Source organism: Theropithecus gelada, chromosome 13 (genome assembly GCF_003255815.1).
Source record: "Theropithecus gelada isolate Dixy chromosome 13, Tgel_1.0, whole genome shotgun sequence".
Classification (NCBI taxonomy): domain Eukaryota; kingdom Metazoa; phylum Chordata; class Mammalia; order Primates; family Cercopithecidae; genus Theropithecus; species Theropithecus gelada.
In genome coordinates, this window is record NC_037681.1 from 64,208,773 (window position 1) to 64,227,624 (window position 18,852).

At 38.7% G+C, this 18,852-nt stretch overlaps 1 protein-coding gene across 1 annotated transcript in view; it reads left to right on the forward strand.

The window, feature by feature from the left end:
- PLEKHH2 (pleckstrin homology, MyTH4 and FERM domain containing H2) overlaps positions 1–18,124 on the forward strand; it is a 114,279-nt gene extending 96,155 nt beyond the window's left edge. The window contains exons 24-29 of the mRNA XM_025354654.1: positions 2,342–2,483; positions 7,586–7,731; positions 9,084–9,213; positions 12,483–12,569; positions 14,365–14,502; positions 15,548–18,124. Of these exons, the coding sequence (XP_025210439.1) occupies positions 2,342–2,483; positions 7,586–7,731; positions 9,084–9,213; positions 12,483–12,569; positions 14,365–14,502; positions 15,548–15,733 (829 nt within the window). The 3' untranslated portion in view covers positions 15,734–18,124. The remainder of the gene's footprint in view (positions 1–2,341; positions 2,484–7,585; positions 7,732–9,083; positions 9,214–12,482; positions 12,570–14,364; positions 14,503–15,547) is intronic.
- The last annotated feature ends 728 nt before the right edge of the window (positions 18,125–18,852 follow it).

Genomic DNA, 18,852 nt, shown 5'->3' on the forward strand with positions numbered 1-18,852 from the left:
GCAGGAAGAGAACAATTGCAGTTTTACTAGAGTATAACCAGTAGACATGGTGGACTGAGGAGTGAAGGAAGGGTGAACGGAGAGAGATTGCAGGCTGTCCCCCTAGTAAGTTTACAAGAGGATGGGAAGGGGAACAGTAGGAAATAAATGCTCTGAAGAATGAATATGGATCCAGTTGAGGGCAAACAAAAGGATTACCCAGCGGCGCTGAGAGCCCTGCTGAATTTGGAAGCAGTGTGTTTGTTTAATGGTACTGGTCCACAGTGATGTGATTTCCATCCCACAGTATTCAGCTTTCTGGGTGTGCAGTGAGGAGGTGGAGATTTGGGAATACCCCTGCAAGCTAATCCAAGCCTTGCCTGCTGTCATAGAAGCCCATTCTGTCTGCTCCAAGCCTCTTTAGGATTTGGAAGCAGCTGAAAGCTGGCCATACTGTGAGAGGCTTAGATCACATTCCTGTAGTGCCTTTCCTATTCAAGCTCCACGGATTTGATATTTATGACTTCTTGGTCATTTTTGTTCCTCTTCAAATTCTCCCCAAATCCCTGGATAGCTGTTGGAGCCCAAACTGTTTCATTAGGGATTTGAGTCAATGGTTCATGTCCAATATAGTTTTTCTCTGTTTTTTTATTATTATTATATTTATTTATTATTTATTTATTTATTTTTGCTAATGACGCTTCCTTTTTCCCTCTCAATCGTGTTGCCTGCCGGGAATAACAGAAAATGCACTTAAGCTCTTCTTGCCTGTAGCCATTTGGTTCTTTTTCTCCCCTTAGCCGTATTACGAAACCTTCCAGTGGTAACACTTAGCTAAACTCTAGTGGGTTACAGTGATGAGTATGATATACTTCCTAACTTCCAGTAGGGAAAATAAGCTATGCATACCAATGTAAGCATGCCAGAAGGGAAGGCTTTCATCTTAAATGTTCTTCTCTTTGTTTTATATGACTTTTCTGATATCACTTTGGATTTGGCATCTGTTTCTGTTGCCCAGCCGTATTCTACTACCAGTTTAACAATATAATCCTGCATTATTTGTCATGGTGTAGTCATCGTAGATTAAAATGGAGCTTAGGATGTTTCTGATTTGTAAACCGGGTAGAGAGGAAAGAATGAATAGCATCATGGGGTAGGAGGAGCTTTACAAAGTACACCCACCCATGCTTGCCCAGAGATTCAGACCTGCTGCCCTCCCCTTCCCTGCTATTTGAGAGAATTACTGGGAGAGATACTGTAAATGATAGGGGTGTGTCCTCTCCTTCAAGTGTGTAGGGGGAAAAAAGGCTGAAAATGCAAAGTTATAGCCAATTGAGCACACACCTAACAGCTAGTGTATCTAAATCTCTCTTTTCCAGCCTCTGTGTTGTCATGGCAGAATTCAGGTATGTCAAGATGTTGCTCACCCACCCCAATGTCACAGCGTTTAGAGCCCTTACAGCACCTGTGCCTGATCTGCAGCCTGAAGTCAGAGCCCCACAAATCTCACATATGAACAAATGACACAGTCAATATATCGAGTTACTGATTTGATGAAGACCTCCCTAGGCAGACAAAAGCCATGTTGTGTTTCAGCGAGTCATAGTGATAACATGTAAACTATTTTTGAGCCCCTAAAGCTGCTTATCAGATTGTGGCCAGAAAGTCAAAACACATTTACATATATAAATATTATCTTTTAGATTCCCAGAGAAAACTCACCTTTTCCCCTCCCCTTATTTGATGTTGATTTGGGGGTGATTTTGAGTTGAAACCTTCACTTCCTTTTCCGTGCTGTGTCCAAGGTATTCAGGAAGGATCATGAGGGTTTTGAAGACTGGGTTTACACAGCCCATTGAAATAAAGGCCTGTATCATACATTCCTTGCAAGAGAGGGCATATTTAATTTCGCTTGATGCCTTAGGTCCTTCCTCAGGAACATTTAAGGATTTGGTATTTCAAGGCCTAAAAAATTGCTTCATCCCTTTACTTCTACTTATGTATTTTTATTAAATTTAAAGTGGATTTCTTATAAGCACCATATAGTTGGGTTTTATATTTTATCCACTCTGACAATCTCTGTCTTTTCATTGGTATATTTAGACAATTGACATTTAACGTGATTCAACCTCACCTCCAGCAGTTCCTCAACCTCAACCTCAAAGCAGTTTTTTCTTATTTTGCTGGAAGTACTAAATAGAACAGAAACAGAAGTCAGTGACAGGAATAGTCTAAGTTCATACCACTTACAGTACTGTGTTAAAACAACCCCATCTCAGTCCCCTGGATTTATCTTTACTTTATTCCTTTGTAAGAATATAATTTAATGAGAAATTTACTCTTTTTTTTTTTTTTTTTACAGACTATATTTCTCAGTGCAAGCTCGTGGAGAGACTGATAGAGAAAAGTTGCTGTTAATGTATCAGACAAATGATCAAATCATAAATGGACTTTTTCCTCTGAACAAGGATCTGGCATTAGAAATGGCAGCTCTTTTAGCTCAGGTAACTTCCATGTTATATAGAGTTATATATTGAAATAATAAGATACTAATCTCTACATTGAATTAAATGTAAAACAATACACTTCGGTAACTCTTTACATTCATTTTGCTATGATTAGCACCTTAAAAATTACAGGCACTATATTTACAGTTAGCCTCTAAAGTGCTGACGGTTGCAATGACATAGAATGAGACAGTATTCCATAAAGAGAACCCAGTTTCTTAATTATGTTGAAAATATATCTCTAGGCTTTGTATTTAATAAAGGAATTGGAATGTAGAGCTGTGGGCTTGAAGATGTCATGCTGAAATCGCTTGGTAATCTAACAGGAATAAGACCTTGAAAAGGCTAGAGCACTTTCTTTTATTTACCTATTATATTAGTTATGATTAAGTTCAACCTTCTACACACACACACACACACACACACACACACACATATATTAATACTGACTTAATCAGAAGTATATTTAGCGCTCACAGAGAGAGAGAGGCATCCTGGCACCTCTATGAAACCATTAGGGGCATGGGCTTTATCCTCTTCTCTCTTCTGCTGTCCCTAGGGTGTCATCATCATGGTCCTGGGAGTCTGCCAGAGCTCCAGCTAACGTCAGTGTTCCAGGCCTCAGGGTGGGGGAAGGGCTGAAAAGGGCATGCCCTCCCGCACTTGAGAAAACTTCTCAGCAGTTGCATAGAACCCTTCCATTCATGTCTCTCCCATCAGAATTTAGTCACATGGCCTTGCCTACTACCTACCAGGGAGTCTGGGGAATGTGGTCTCAGCAGGGTGGCAGTGTGCCCAGCTAAATTTAAGGTTTTTCTTAAGAAGAAGGAGAGAACGGTCATAAGATGCAACCCATAGTCTCAACCACACCTGAGTCTTTGCCTAGGTTAATTAAGGAAAATGTTAAAGCAACTCTGTGATATGGCATCTGGACCAAGGCTTAGATTCCCCAGGGTCTTTGGTCTATGGCTCCTCACACTACACTCTGTCCCAGGACATCTCAATCATTCTTTTTATTTTAGGCACCACCTATGCCAAGGTTTCCCAGATCTTTTCTCTTTAGTTTGTAGTTCTTTTATGGTCTCCTTAAAGTCAATATTTTTTTTTTTTTTTTTTTTTTTGAGACGGAGTTTCCCTCTTTTGCCCAAGCTGGAGTGAAGTGGCACGATCTCGGCTCACTATAACCTCCATCTCCCACGTTCAAGGGATTCTCCTGCCTCAGCCTCCCTAGTAGCTGGGATTATATGTACCCACCACCATGATCTGCTAATTTTTGTATTTTTAGTAGAGACGGAGTTTCACCGTGTTGGCCAGGCTGGTCTCGAACTCCTGACCTCAAGTGATCCACCTGCCTCGGCCTCCCAAAGTGCTAGGATTACAGGCATGAGCCACCACGCCCAGCCAAAATCAGCATATTGAAAACCAAACTAATTATCGTCCCTCCTCTGTGTTCACACTCTGTTTCCTATTTATGATACTGCCTCCACCCGGTCCCACAAGCAAACTTCAAACCCAGGAATTATCATGACTCTTCCCTCACTTTGGCCCTTTCCCACCAGTCACCACATCCTGCGAATGTGAATTCTTAGGGATGTTTTACTCGGTTCTCTCCTCTGTATGCTGACTTCTGTTGCTAAGGTTCGGATCATTGTCTCACACTGCCTGCTGTCCTACAGCAGGCTCCTAAGTAGTGTGCCTTTCTGTGGTCTCTTCCCTCACAAATTTATCCTTCACACAAATGCTAGAAGAATTTTTTCCACTTATCTATTGCTACATAACAAATTACTCCAAAACTCAGCTACTTAAGACAGTAATTTGGGCAGGGATGTGAAGGGACATGTGTGTCTCTGCTTCAGGTGGTATCAGCTGACATAACCTGAGAGCCAGTTGTCGTTCTATGGCTGAGGGCTGGAATTATTTGAAGGCTCCTTCACTCATGTCTGGTGGCTGATTGATGCTGGCTGGTTGTGGGGACTTCTGCTGGGACTGTCAGCTGGAGCACCTTACACGTGGTCTCTTCATGTATATGACTGCTTGTGCTTCCTCCAAGAATGGTGAATGGGTGACAGTAACAACGTCCCAGAAGAAAGACAAGAAGTGGAAGCTGCTGTTTTCTTAAGGGCTGAGCCTGGAAATGGGCACAGTGTCACCTGTGCATGGAGCTTTACTAGGCAGCACTAGTAACTGGGATAGAGATACAGCAAAAATGTGAATCTAGCTCTGTCATTCCTTTTTTACATGCAAGGACTTTCACGATCTGAACTCTGCCTGCCTCTCCAACCTCAACTTTCCCTTAATACTCCCTACCTTGAGCTTCATGCTCCAGTAAAGTATAAACTGTGATTCCATACACAACTCCCTGCCTTGTGTGTGGTGCACTTTTTCTTGCCTCTTATGATTGACTAGTTTGTCTCCTTTACCTAGATCATCTCTACCCCATCCCTTCACCTGTTAACTTCACCTGTTAACTTTCTGAATCCTGTCTTGGAGGGTTAAATGTCCCTCTTGGGGTTTCTGTAATGTTCTATTGCTGTCCTGACCTCAGTGGTTTATAATCATTGATTTATCTTTCTGCTTTGCACTACTGACTGCAGCCTCCCTGAGGCCAGGGCTGTTCATGTTCATCTTTGTCGCTAGCACAGCCTTACACACAGTTCCTTCTCCATAACTGTTCTTAGAGGAATGAATACTTGATAATTTAGTTAACTTTTTTTTTTTTTTTTTTTTTTTTTTTTGAGACGGAGTCTCGCTCTGCCGCCCAGGCTGGAGTACAGTGGCCGGATCTCAGCTCACTGCAAGCTCCGCCTCCAGGGTTCACGCCATTCTCCTGCCTCAGCCTCCCGAGTAGCTGGGACTACAGGCGCCCGCCACCTCGCCCGGCTAGTTTTCTGTATTTTTTAGTAGAGACGGGGTTTCACCGTGTCGGCCAGGATGGTCTCGATCTCCTGACCTCGTGATCCGCCCGTTTCGGCCTCCCAAAGTGCTGGGATTACAGGCTTGAGCCACCGCGCCCGGCCTTAGTTGACTTTTTAAAAAAAATTTTTTGTGGAGATGGGGTCTTGCTATGTTACCCAGGCTTGTCTTGAACTCCTGGGCTTAAGCAATCCTCCCACCTCAGCCTCCCAAAGTGTTGGGATTACAGGCATGAGCCAACGCACCCAGCTTCCTTTTTTTTTTTTTTTTTTTGGTAACTATTCTTTGTTAGACTGTCGTATCCTTGGAGATTGAATCCGATGTCAGGTTTCCCAGGTAGCTGTGGTGAATGCTGCTTGGTGATAGATGGGAACAATGCATAGCTTGCTCTGAGGCAAGGATTTCAGCATGGTTGAAGAGCTGGTGGACAGCTTTCATTTGGAATGAAGAAATTTGGAAGGATACTTGACTAAGTAGGAGATGATGGGGATTGATAGAAAAAAGGAAAAATGAAGAATGGGAGCTGAAAAGCAAAATCAACCCAAGTAACCAGCAAGTAAGAAACTGGGTCAAAGAACCTAGGACATTGTAAGAATAGGCTGTAAGCGCAAAGCTCAGCTGAGGACTTTAGACAGTAACTGATCAGATTAAGAACTGGAAAAGAGGAGCCCCAGGGTGGGAGTCTCAGAGGCTGGTTGTGCTAGGGAATAGGGCCCATTCGAGATGCAGACCTGGGGCTTTCTATGAGACCATTCCAGTTTTGATGGAACCTTTGATCCACTTTTTGGGGAATGCTGTAGGTAATGATGTGAATGATCAGTAGGATATTCACCTGAATGTCCCCTATCCTGTCTTCCTCCCTAACCCTCTTTGATATCTACATACCTACATGGCTCTACAAGTCACCTAACACAGTTTAGCACAAGTATTTATGCCTCAGTCTTCTCTACTAGATAATAAACTCTTTGAGGGTGGGGCTATGCTCAGCATTTTCCTTTCTCACATCACTTAGCACAGTGCCTGACTTACAGTGCGGACTCAGAATGGGTTTGTTTGAAGGGATGAATTGGTGAGTTCATGGAGAGATGGATGGGTGGATAGTTAGATGGGTGGATTGAGGATGGCATCTGTGCAGCCTATTAGTAGAGATGAAAGCTGAACATTCTTTCATTAAGGGATAAAGGGGAATGAAGGACTCTATTCCCAGGATTAATGCTAGTAGAATGACAGTATGAACACAATAACATGGAGAAAATCTAGGAACAAAGTAATGAGAATATGGTTCTTGCTCCCATTACATTCAGGAGAGACCCTCAAAAAAGTCCAGCTAATAGTTTTTTGAAATTTCTTATAACTTTTTTTTTTTTTTTTTTTTTTTGAGATGGAGTCTTGCTCTGTCACCCAGGCTGGGCAGTGGCACGATCTCAGCTCACCGCAACCTCCGCCTCCTGGGTTCAAGCGATTCTTCTGCCTCAGCCTCCCGAGTAGCTGGGATTACAGGTGCCCACCACCATGCCCATCAATTGCCTTTTATTTTTAACATCCATTTCATCTTATTATCAGCAATTAAAATAGTGCCTTAAAATGAAAAATTGTCCTTGTGTTACAGACAATAACAAAGTAGTGGCTTTTAGCAAGTACTACTAAATGGTGATAGTAAACTAGGAAGGTTAATGTAGAAATGGAAGGCAAATGTTTAAATTACAGATTTTTTTCAAAATTAGAATTCAGGCCAGGTGGTGGCTCACGCTTGTAATCTCAACACTTTGGTAAGACAAGGCAGGCGGATCACTTGAGGTCAGGAGTTCGAGACCAGCCTGGCCAACATGGTGAAACCCCGTGTCTACTAAAAGCCCCAAAATTAGCCGGGCATGGTGGTACACACCTGTAGTCCCAGCAATTCAGGAGGCTGAGGCAGGAGAATCACTTGAATCTGGGAGGAAGAGGTTGCAGTAAGCCTGGGTGACAGAGCTAGACTCCATCTCAAAGAAAAAAAAAAAATTAGAATTCAAATGTAATTTATAAAAATTCCTACATGTGATTATAAATTTCATAATCACATAATCATGACAAATAGATTTATGTATTATGTGTTAAAAAAGAATGTTTAGGAAAAATAAAACTAACTGATTTTCTGTCTTAAAACTCTTTTTGATATATTTTCACTTTTTTGGATTTCCAATTAGGTAGAGATTGGAGATTTTGAAAGACCTTTCTCAACTCCAGCAGGGCATGTTACCCATCAGTGCAAAGCGAATCAAACTCTAAAGCAAGTCATAGAGAAATTTTATCCTAAAAGGTATAGAGATGGCTGTTCTGAAGAGCAGTTAAGGTAAGGACATCTTTGTAACTCTTTAGAGGGTAGGGTCTTGCGAGTTTTTTGGTAATATTTTTCTGTTCAAATTTTAAAGGTGAAAAACATTTTGACAGTTTTCTCAAGATTTTTTTAATACTATTCAGCACAGGAGATTATAGATATTTTTATTTAAGATAAGCCCAGAAGCTTTAGAATCTATATTTAAACTTTCTTTAATTATTAAATTTAAAAAAAGCCTTCTTTAATTATTAAAGAAAAAAAAAAGCCTTTAGATGTAGTTTTCAGTTGATCTTTTTCATTCTTTTCCCTGATAATGAATAAGAGAAAAAAACTGGCCAATAATATGTTTAATTTTATGAAGTGCCTACCAAAAAATCATATATTGTGTATTCTATTATGAATAAATTGAAATAAAAATAAACTATCTTCTTACATAAGACTTTTTAATATAAAAGTTTCTAATTTACCTCAATTTGGAGTTTCAGTTTCAGAGAATATATAAAGAAAAGGTGATTCGATTTAAAAATAGAGGCAAACCCAGTTTATCATGAGCTTTTCCAAAATAGAAACATTTAAGATTAGCCTTTTATCTATGTAGAATGAGTGGTTGCCTTTGTGATTTGATCTGACAAGTTTCACCTTGCATCTAACATCTCTCCAAGCCAGGGGTGGTAGGACCTAAAATTCTACCATCAGGGATTCATCTTTGGGCTCTACGAGTTGTTTTTTTTTTTTTTTTTTAGACGGAGTTTTGCTGTGTCACTCAGGCTGGAATGCAATGGGGCGATCTCGGCTCACTGCAATCTCTGCCTCCCGGGTTAAAGTAATTCTCCCTCCTCGGCCTCCCGAGTAGCTGGAATTACAGGCACCTGCCATTATGCCTGGCTTGTTTTTGTATTTTTAGTAGAGATGAGGTTTCACCATGTTGGCCAGGCTGGTCTTGAACACCTGACCCCAGGTGATCCGCCAGCCTCAGCCTCCCAATGTGCTGGTATTACAGACGTGAGCTACTGCACCTGGCCTGTACTTTTGTTTTAAAATGAAAATATTCCCATGAGAAGTTATCTTTTAAACTAATTTACACTAAGTTTTGATGGTAGATATTCAGATTTTAAAAATGGATCTGCTGGGGGTACCTAGTTCATGCTGAAAATATGGATAGTATGAGAATTTGGTGAAAGGAATATTCCAGAAAGGACAAGTGGTGGACAGTGTGTGATAAGAGCCACAAAATCTTTACCCGGGTTATGCATAGGGGTCACAGTTATGCTTAAGATTGGCTCAAGGAGAGTTTTATCTTAAGATTCTGACACACTGTTTATGTTTTTGCTTTAGTGTTTTTGTTTTTGTTCTTTTCTTTTTTTTAGGCAGCTTTGCCAGCGACTCTCAACCAGATGGATGGCCCTCCGGGGACACAGTGCTGCTGACTGTGTGCGCATTTATTTGACAGTAGCCAGGAAGTGGCCGTTCTTTGGTGCCAAGTTGTTTCTTGCAAAAGTAAGAAAGAATGGGAGAGAGATGCGTAATGAAAACCTTTGTGTACATAGCCGACCAGATTTACCCCAGACTTAGTATATTTGGCTTCTGTAAAAAATGAAGAAATATCCAATAATGTAAAGAAAACAATGAAGAGACACTAGGGAAAGGGCACAAAAGCTTCTCTATCTTTTCCTGTCTGCCCAACTTTTCCCACCCTAAATCATTTCTTGGACTCATTAGCTAATCATGAGTTCTAAACCACAGCTCAACTCTGCATTCTTCTGTTCATTCATTCATCCATGCACACCTTTACTCTGTCACTCATTTGCTCATTTATTTAGTATTTACTAAATAGTTCTGTTTGCTAAACATTGATCTAAGCTCTAGGGATACATAACCTATTGTTTCAGATGGATTGTACATGAACTTCCAGGACTGTTTTACTTTGTGTAGTCTGTAGTGCAGCAGGCCTGTAAACAAACCACTGTATGGCAAATATCACGATGAGTCACATGAACAGAATGCTGCAGGAACACTGAGGAAGGAGACCCACCCTGCCCAGGGATGGCCAGCCCTTTCCCCAAGGGAAAAATTGTGCCTTTTGATTCCTTTTCTTTCTGTTGAACCATGTCTCTTTGTACTTTCTCAGGCTCTTAAGATAACATCTTGCCTTGTGTTACATTTTTCTGTGTGTTTGTTTTATCCTCACTATTAAATTGCATGCTCCTTGAAAGTATACACTCACTGATCCTAAAATCTTCCTCTGGTACCTACCGTAGTGCTTTGCACATAATTAATAATTATCACTTAATAAATATTTGCTGAATAGCTGTGCAACTTTGGGCAAGTCAGGTTACCTCTCTGGACCTCACTTTTCCTCATCTGTTAATGAAATACTTAGACTAGAAAAGTAAAATCTAAGGTATCTTCGAACTCTGATTCTATGAGTGACTATATTATTGATAGGTGAGAATTAATTTTTTTCTAGTGGAACTGAAAGCTGTATATTAATTAAGAAAAAGACGATAAAGTTAGTATTCTTAAACATCTATAAAATTAATGTTCTTATAGGGAGTTGAATATATATTTTTTAAAATTACAAGGAATAGATTTGAACTGTAGAGCAGCATGGATTTTAATTCTAACTTCAGCATTGGAAATAATATTAAATACCCTTTTCTGTTCTGATAATATGTGCTTGCTGGCACAAAATTTATTAAATAATAATATTGCTTTTCAAATTACATGACAGGCATCTTTTTTGCTCACTTTTCTTTCTTTATAACAAGCGACACTTCCTTTGTTGCTTCATGGCATCCTGTTTTCTGTGTGTGTGGTGAAATTTACCCTTTAATTTTTTTTTTTTTTTTTTTTTTTGAGACGGAGTCTCATTCTGTCACCAAGACTGGAGTGCAGTGGCACGATCTTGGCTCACTGCAACCTCTGCCTCCCAGGTTCAAGCGATTCTCGTGCCTCAGCCTCCCAAGTAGCTGGGATTACAGGTGCACACCACCACACTTAGCTAATTTTTATATTTTTGGTAGAGACAGGGTTTCACCATTTTGGCCAGACTAGTCTCGAACTCCTGATCTCAAGTGACCCACCCGCCTCAGCCTCCCAAAGTGCTGGGATTACAGGCGTGAGCCACCACACCTGGCCCATTGTAACTATTTTTAAGTGTATAGTTCTGTGGCATTAAGTACATTCTCATTGTTGTGTTGCTGTCACCACCATTCATCTCAGAACCTTTTTATTTTCCCAAACTGAAACTGTACCCATTAAATGCTAACTCTCCAGTCTTCCCTCCTCTTCCCAGCCCCTGGCAACCTCCACTCTACTTTCTATCTCTATGCATTTGACTACTTTATGAACTTCATGTAAGAGAAATAATATAATACTTGTGCTTTTGTTATTGGCTTATTTCACTTAGTATAATGTCCTCAAGGTTCATCCATGTTGTAGCATGTGTCAAAATTTCCTTCCCTTTTGAGGCAGAATAACATTCCACTGTATGTATAGATATACCACATTTTGTTTACCATTCACCTGTCAGTGGACACTAGAGTTGAAGGGCATCCTTTTGAATTGAATTCTTCCCTATCCTTTGCAAATCAACCCTCAGTAGACAGTTTCTAACTCAGGGTTTTGTATATATGAGATGCTAACAAGTTTTATTATATAAAATAACCCAACATTCATCCCAGTTTTATATCTATAGTCTTGACATTATTTTGTAAAATTTAAGAGAAATAGTTAAGATTTTTTTTAGGATTTCATTTGTTAATGGAACCAAACAAGCATCATTAATTGCTCAAAATCATTTATGGGTTTCAGTGGTAGGAGGTTCTTTTTATTAATATAATTTCATAGCTTTTTTTTTTCTATGAGAACCAGGAGTAGCTTTTACCTTTTTTTTTTTTTTTTTAGATGGAGTCTCACTTTGTCACACAGGCTGGAGTGCAGTGGCACTATCTCAGCTCACTGCAACCTGCGCCTCCCAGGTTCAAGCTGTTCTCCTGTCTCAGCCTCCCAAGTAGCTGGGATTACAGGCGTGCACCACTGTGCCCAGCTGATTTTTATGTCTTTGGCAGAGATGGGGTTTCATCATGTTGCACAGGCTGGTCTCGAACTCCTGGCCTCAAATGATTCACTCACCTCGGCTTCCCAAGGTGCTAAGATTACAGGCATGCGCCACCACACCCAGCCAATTTCATAGCTTTTACAATGAAAAATTTGGTGGAAATTTTCATATTTCTCATTACTATTTATCACACAGTTTCATATTTTCATTTTATTGTGTTTTTATTACACATTGAATATCAGATTTAATGAACTTTCAGGAAAGGTGTGCAATTATAATAATAATCCTTTACCTTGTAATAGCACTACACAATTTATCAAGCACAGCAGTATATTTTGCTTCATTAGGATTTTGGTCATCATGGACACCCTAAAAGCCTTGTTGACTATTAATGTCTTAACGCAGAAGAAAATTAAAATATGAACATTATTGTTCCTGTGCTAAAGATGAGGAAATTGAGCCACAAAGAGATTCAGTAGTTTGTCCAAAGGCACACATTAATAAATGGCCGGTTTGGGTCTCAAAGCTAGGTCTCCTAATACCACATTCACTCTTTGCTCCATTATACCACCCTGCCTCTTTCCTAGGAGAGATTTTTAATAAGTTTTTGTTGTTTAATGGCAAATGTTACATGACATTTAGACTGAAAAAAACTCTGTAATTTTGCTTAGCATTTATAATATAGTGTATTTTCACCTCTTCATAGCCCATAACTCCATCATCACTTGGAAGTACTTTCATGTGGCTGGCTGTAAATGAGGATGGTTTAAACCTCTTAGAATACAACTCCATGGTAAGTTTAAACGCTCAAGTTTTGCATTAAGTCAACTGTTTCCATTGCTCAGTGTACCATAAACAGAAGGTAATGATATCTTAATCTGATTTTTCTCTTACACAGAAAACATTCTTCCTAATACTATGTCATGAACAGTCATTTTACAAATACAGCTATGATTATAATTTAACCTTTTAAAACAAGATAAGACAGTGTATGAGAAAAATCTTGATAGCGTGACTATATTGTGATCATGGTTATATTCGTGAAATGATTATATTTTTAAAAGTGTTAAGAAGATTGTTTCCTGTGTAAAATAAAAATCTGTAAGAAATCATTAAAGTGGGAACTTTAATAACCAAAGTTTAAGTTCACTTTCACTAAGGCTTCTTTAATAATTTGTATAATTTTCTATAATGTCATATACATAGCGTCTTAGCACTTTCCACATAGTTTAAAGTCAAACTATGATTTCTATATATGTTCATTTATTTACCTGAATTTTACATTTTTTATCATATTTCATGTGTCTAATTGTTTAATACAATTTTATTCTCTTTTTTGTTTAATCTGGTGGGCAGGAATTACTACATTCACCAGGCAGGTCTAATCATGTGGCTATAATCAGAGATCACTGAAAATTTTCTGGAAACCAAACTATCCTTTTGTGTTATAGTTACTGTTTCCCCTTATAATTGCTTAAAAAACAAACACACACACATTTTTTTTCAAAGGGTTATATTTTCTGAGTGCCTTTTAGTTCTTGAATGGATAACTTGAAGGTATTATAAAACCAGTGACTTAAAGTAAAAAAAAAAAAACCTATACACCGGTATTGAGTTACCTTAGTTCAGGAAACCAGCTCCCTAGCTCGCAGGAGGTAGCCAGACAGGCCGGGAAGCACACACAGGTAGGTTGCAGGTCCGAGGCATTCAGTCCTGGAATGGTCTGCTCAGTCTTGCAAGGTAATCATTAGATATGCAGAATCCTTTCAGGCTGTATATTAGTTACATTTTATTGATTTATTGATTTTTTTTTTTTGAGGCAGGGTCTCATTCTGTCGCCCAGACTGAAGTGCAGTGGTGTGATCACCGCTCCCTGCAACCTTGACCTCCTGGGCTCAAGCAGTTCTACTGCCTCAGCCTCACAAGTGGCTAGGACCACAGGCATGCACCACCATGCCCGGCTAATATTTTTTATCTTTTCATAGAAACAAGGTCTCCCTATGTTGCCCAGGCTGAGCTCAAGTGATCCTCCCACCTCAGCCTCAGGTGTGAGCCATCAGGCCCAGCCTAAGTTACATTTTTACATTGTTTTGGAAACACATTAGAAAAAAATATTTGCTGCATATGTGACAAAGGGTTAATATATGATACTGTTTCTGTTTATAGATTTCAAAATCCATCTATCAGGGTAGATTTACCAATATTTGACCGTTTTGACCATGAAAAGTATCAGTAATATGGCTTAACCTAACATATATATAAGAGATATATGAAAGGGCATGTAAAAAATATTAACAGTGGCTTTCCACTAGATGCTGGAGTATAGATGCTTTTTTTTTTTTTCTTATATTTTCTCATTTTTCTTCAGTGACTTGTTTCGGACTCAACATTGTAAAGGTAGATGATGCCTAAATAAAATTAGTACCACTACTATCTATTTTGGATCATAATAGATTTTATTTTAGAAATAATTTTGTATTATACCATAATTGATGAATATCTGCATTTTAATGGAGCTATATTATTATTTTTCATCTCTCTTTGGAAGTAAGAGCATATAACATATTTACTTTTTCTTCTCTTTAAAGAGGTTAATAGTCAGCTATGTGTACAAGAGTCTAATGACCTTTGGAGGCTATCAAGATGATTTTATGGTAGTCATTAACAATACACATTCAAAGGACACACCAACAGAGAAATTACTTTTTGCCATGGCAAAACCCAAGGTGAGTAGGAGCCTTTTTGCCAACTTTTTTGTGCTAGTTGTTTTCACTTAATCTTAGCCAAAAGTCCAAAAAGCAATGCTAGTTGTTTTCATACTAAAACATTTATTCAGCAAAGACTACGTTCCAGATGGGAAAACAGACGTTATTTATAGTCAAACAAACATGGGTCCAACTTACATCATCTTTCCGAGCCCTGGTTTCTTTGTCTAAAAATATGGTAACATACTCCCTCCTTCTTTTGGCTTAGAAATTAAATGAAGGAAGTTTGTAGAGTACTTAGCCCAGTGCCAGGTATATAGAAGATTCCAAATAAATGGTTGTGGCATTAAGTTATCGCTGTCTGGTACTTTATGCACATTATCTTATTCACTTGTGGTTGTTTGCTTTATGGACTCATTAGAAGAAAGACCGGGGTTTTATAATTAAAACATACTTGCTCCTTTATGACTTTTAACAAACTATGTAGTTTTAACATCTCTAAGTAAAAGCAATAAATAAATGGATTACATTCTAACATGCAATTCTAATTGAAAGTGATTTTCCTAAAACTTTAACTGTCTTAATGTTATCCAATAAAAGAAATTACTTCTTCAGAATCTGAAGCTTTTTTAAAAAAATAGATGTCTTTCTTAATTAAGCCTATACTTAAGTGAAAGCAGCTAACCAGTAAGTGCAGATCAGGGAACTCAGTCTTTAGTGAAAATAGAGAGTTCCTATGACACTAACTTTCTTAATTCATATATTCACGAACGTGGCTTTATGATAATTTGATAGAGCTGTACTACTGACTGTCACATTTCCTAAGATTGCCACTCAATGTGGTTGTTTTTGAGATTCACTCTTTCTGCTGGTTTAAGTGATGAAAAAATGTGTGGCTGCCTTGATGGTGCTGGACATGTAAGCACTTCATTGTTTGATCTAGAGAGAAGGGAATTCTGGTAGCCTGGGCACTTGCAAATGGAGCTCACCTGTGGCCAACACTGTGCTCTTCTGGAAGTGATGAGAACTTCTCAGGAGCATAACAATTCTGTTTTCCTTGTTTTAGATTCTTGAAATTACTCTTTTGATCGCCAGTTACATAAACAACTTCCATCAGCAAAAGGCAGCATTTCACCACCTCTCTGCTCCAGCACTGCTCTCAGCCCAGACCCGGGGACCCCAAGCCAGAATGATGGGAAGCCAGCCTCTTCTGTCAAGCAGCAGACCGACCAAAGGCCCCACCTTACTCTGAAAGCCGGGGAGCCTGAACGTTCACTCCTTGTCCTCCATGCTGTGGCTGTATCAGCTCCCTACAAGTTCCTTTACACCTGGCAGCATGGCAGCCACACACCAGTATTCCAAACTTTAACAATGAAGGGGGTTAGTCTCTTTTATTTGATTATTAAATATTCAAATAAATATTAACAGTAAAACATAAACACAAAATTTGCCAACACACTGATTTTCTCATAGAGTAAATGAGTAAGAATTCATCATTTTTTCCATCTCCCTTCTCCCTTGTCATCAGACACATTGTGCAATGTGGCTTTTCTTTTCTTTTCTTCCCCTTTTTAATATTCTGGCAATCTTTAGAAAGGGAGATTCCAAACTCTCATCTGGTAAACCAGTTGATTATTTGGAAATGTTCACTGCCAAAATAGTAAGTACTATAATTAAATGTGCTTTTAATTAGTGATATAGTGTTTGGAAAGGAGTAGAACATGCAGAATAAGAAACAGCTGCAGAGTGGTGTGAGGCGTCCATTTTCAGAACAGGTGCAATACATCTTCCGGCTCTATGAATCATTATATGAGAAAGCAGGGTAACGTTAGGTAACCTGAGCCTCCTGTGTGGTATTAGAAAGTATACCCTGTCACCTTTTCAGATCACTGGAGTGTAAAATTTAAAACAAGGTGGTGATTCCTGACATTCCTTGACTGTTCGTGCTGCCCAGGTTCACAAGAATATTGCCCACATTTCACTGTATTTGGTGCTGGGTCATCTTGACCTTGCTTTATTAATAATATCTTTAAAAACAAAGACAATCCTTAAAGCTTTCCCCCTCACACATTACCTTCTAATTATAGTTTGAAAATAGATTCCCTACACATACATACATATGTATATACAGATAGGGTCTTGCTATGTTGCCCAGACTGGCTTTGAACTTCTGGCCTCAAGCAATCCTCTCTCCTCAGCCTCCCAAAGTGCTAGGATTACAAGTGTGAGCCACCACACCTGGCTCCAGAAATATTTCATTTTATTTTTTTGAGGCAGGGTCTCACTCTGGTTGCCCAGGCTGGAGTGCAGTGGGGCCATCATAGCTCACTGCAGCCTCGACCTTCCGGGATCAAGCAATCCCACTTCAGCCTCTTGAATAGCTGGGACTAGAAGCATGCACCACCATGCCCAGCTAATTTTTGTATTTTTAGTAGAGACAGGATCTCCCTATGTTGTCCGGGCTGGGTCTCAAACTCCTGGGTTCAAGCAATCCTCCCACCTCAGCCTCCCAAAGTGCTGGGATTACAGGCATGAGCCACCGTGCCCAGCCTCAAAAATATTTTTTAAAAGAAAAGAGAAAATAATTCTTCTGTCAAAGGAGGTTAAATTTTAGTTGATAGAGTACTTAAGTGCATTACTTCATTAGGTTATGTAAGTGGTCAGTGTATTCCAGTATGTGTCACAACAATGTAGTTCATATTCGAGATAAAAATGAAACTGTGATAAGACATGAAAATTATATTATTAAAATGTTCAATTGTAATGGTAATCATGAGTATACTTAATTTTATTTATGTATAGAATATTTGTATTTATTTTTTGGACATATATTTATCACTTTGTCATTTTTTTAAACCAATTTGAGAAATGTTAGCTGCTGAATTAATTTGTTGGCCGAGACGTCATATTTTCTTCTTTGCTGCTTTCTCCCTGTGGCAATGTACTGTTCTCACATTAAGTCTTTAAAAAATGTTCCATACTGTATTAGCATCCTTAGAAAGGACAGAGCTAAGAAGTACATTGCTCAAAAAAATATTGTACTTTATTGATAATGACCAAAAAGAATATTTTTTAAACCCCATCAAAATAGATTTCCATTGACTGTTTCCCCTACATCTTTTGAGCCACAGTCACCCATTGAATAAGCACATTTGTTTTTGAGAATAAACTGGTAACCAATTTATGATGACTCTCAGAAACCTTTTGGCTGGGATACAGTAGAGTATCTAAGTTCCCAGACAGCCATCTCATAATTAGTTGGTGAGCCAGAGGCTCGACAGAGCTGTTACTTATGTGTGAGGGCTTTATTCTCATGCAGTAGTTTATTCATCATTTGGTAAGCCCCTCCCCACAATCTTCTAATTTAAACAGGTAGTGAAGGCTTAGCTTAAACTGAGTAGTACTTTAGACTAGGCATTTATTTTTGATAGAGCAGAGATAAAATATTTTGATGGAAGGAAATCAATTTTCTGTAACTGATGATGTGAAAATTTTATTTTCTGGGAAATTATATAGCCATTCAAAAATTCAAAGTATGTTATTATGATTGGTTACAAGAGAATAATGTTACACGTTTAATTGTAATATTTGTCTCCTATCATTTTCTTCCCTTTCAATCATAATAAATGATTTACAAAACCCATTTTGAGCATTACCTTTTGAATAATCTTCAAGAAATACCTAATGTTTTCATTGTCAAAGCTGAGGTGTAGTACTAGTGAAAATGGTAGTTATTACCTCCTTCTCTTGCATTCATGCTTTGTCTTCAGTGTTGCTGTGTTTTATCCATATAAAAGAAAGCTGTTTTGGCAAATTGTAATTTTAATCCATATGTGTGCATATTGATACACAATATATAAATAGGTAAATAGATAGAAATATTGGTTCTCTCATGATTTCATATCTCATATAGGTGAGTTGAATGGACTATGTTCCAAAAATTTGTTTTAAATGTTCTGGACTGTGTGTGTGTGTGTGTGCCCTTAAAATCAAATACTATCATAGCTTAGAAATGAATTTAACTCTCAATTTACAAGAGAAGTTAGTCACAACTTATAAAGACCCTCTATTTCAAAAATGTGTTTAATAGTTTGCTGTTTGGATTTTTTTTTTCATAAAAGAAATACATGTGCTTACATCTACCTGCCAATTTAATAAAAATACACAGTGGTCAAGTTCCTAGAACAATACATTTAACCCTTAATTGCACCTGAAGCATGATCCTGAAGAAGTAACCACCATGGATAACCATGTTTTTCTAGAAAAAGGCTTTACCTGTTGGTGGGATGCCAAGAACATATTTCCCCCACCCACTCCCCCGCCCCGAGCAGCTGATTTCTAGGAAGGGGAGGCTCCAGTAATTTGAAAATT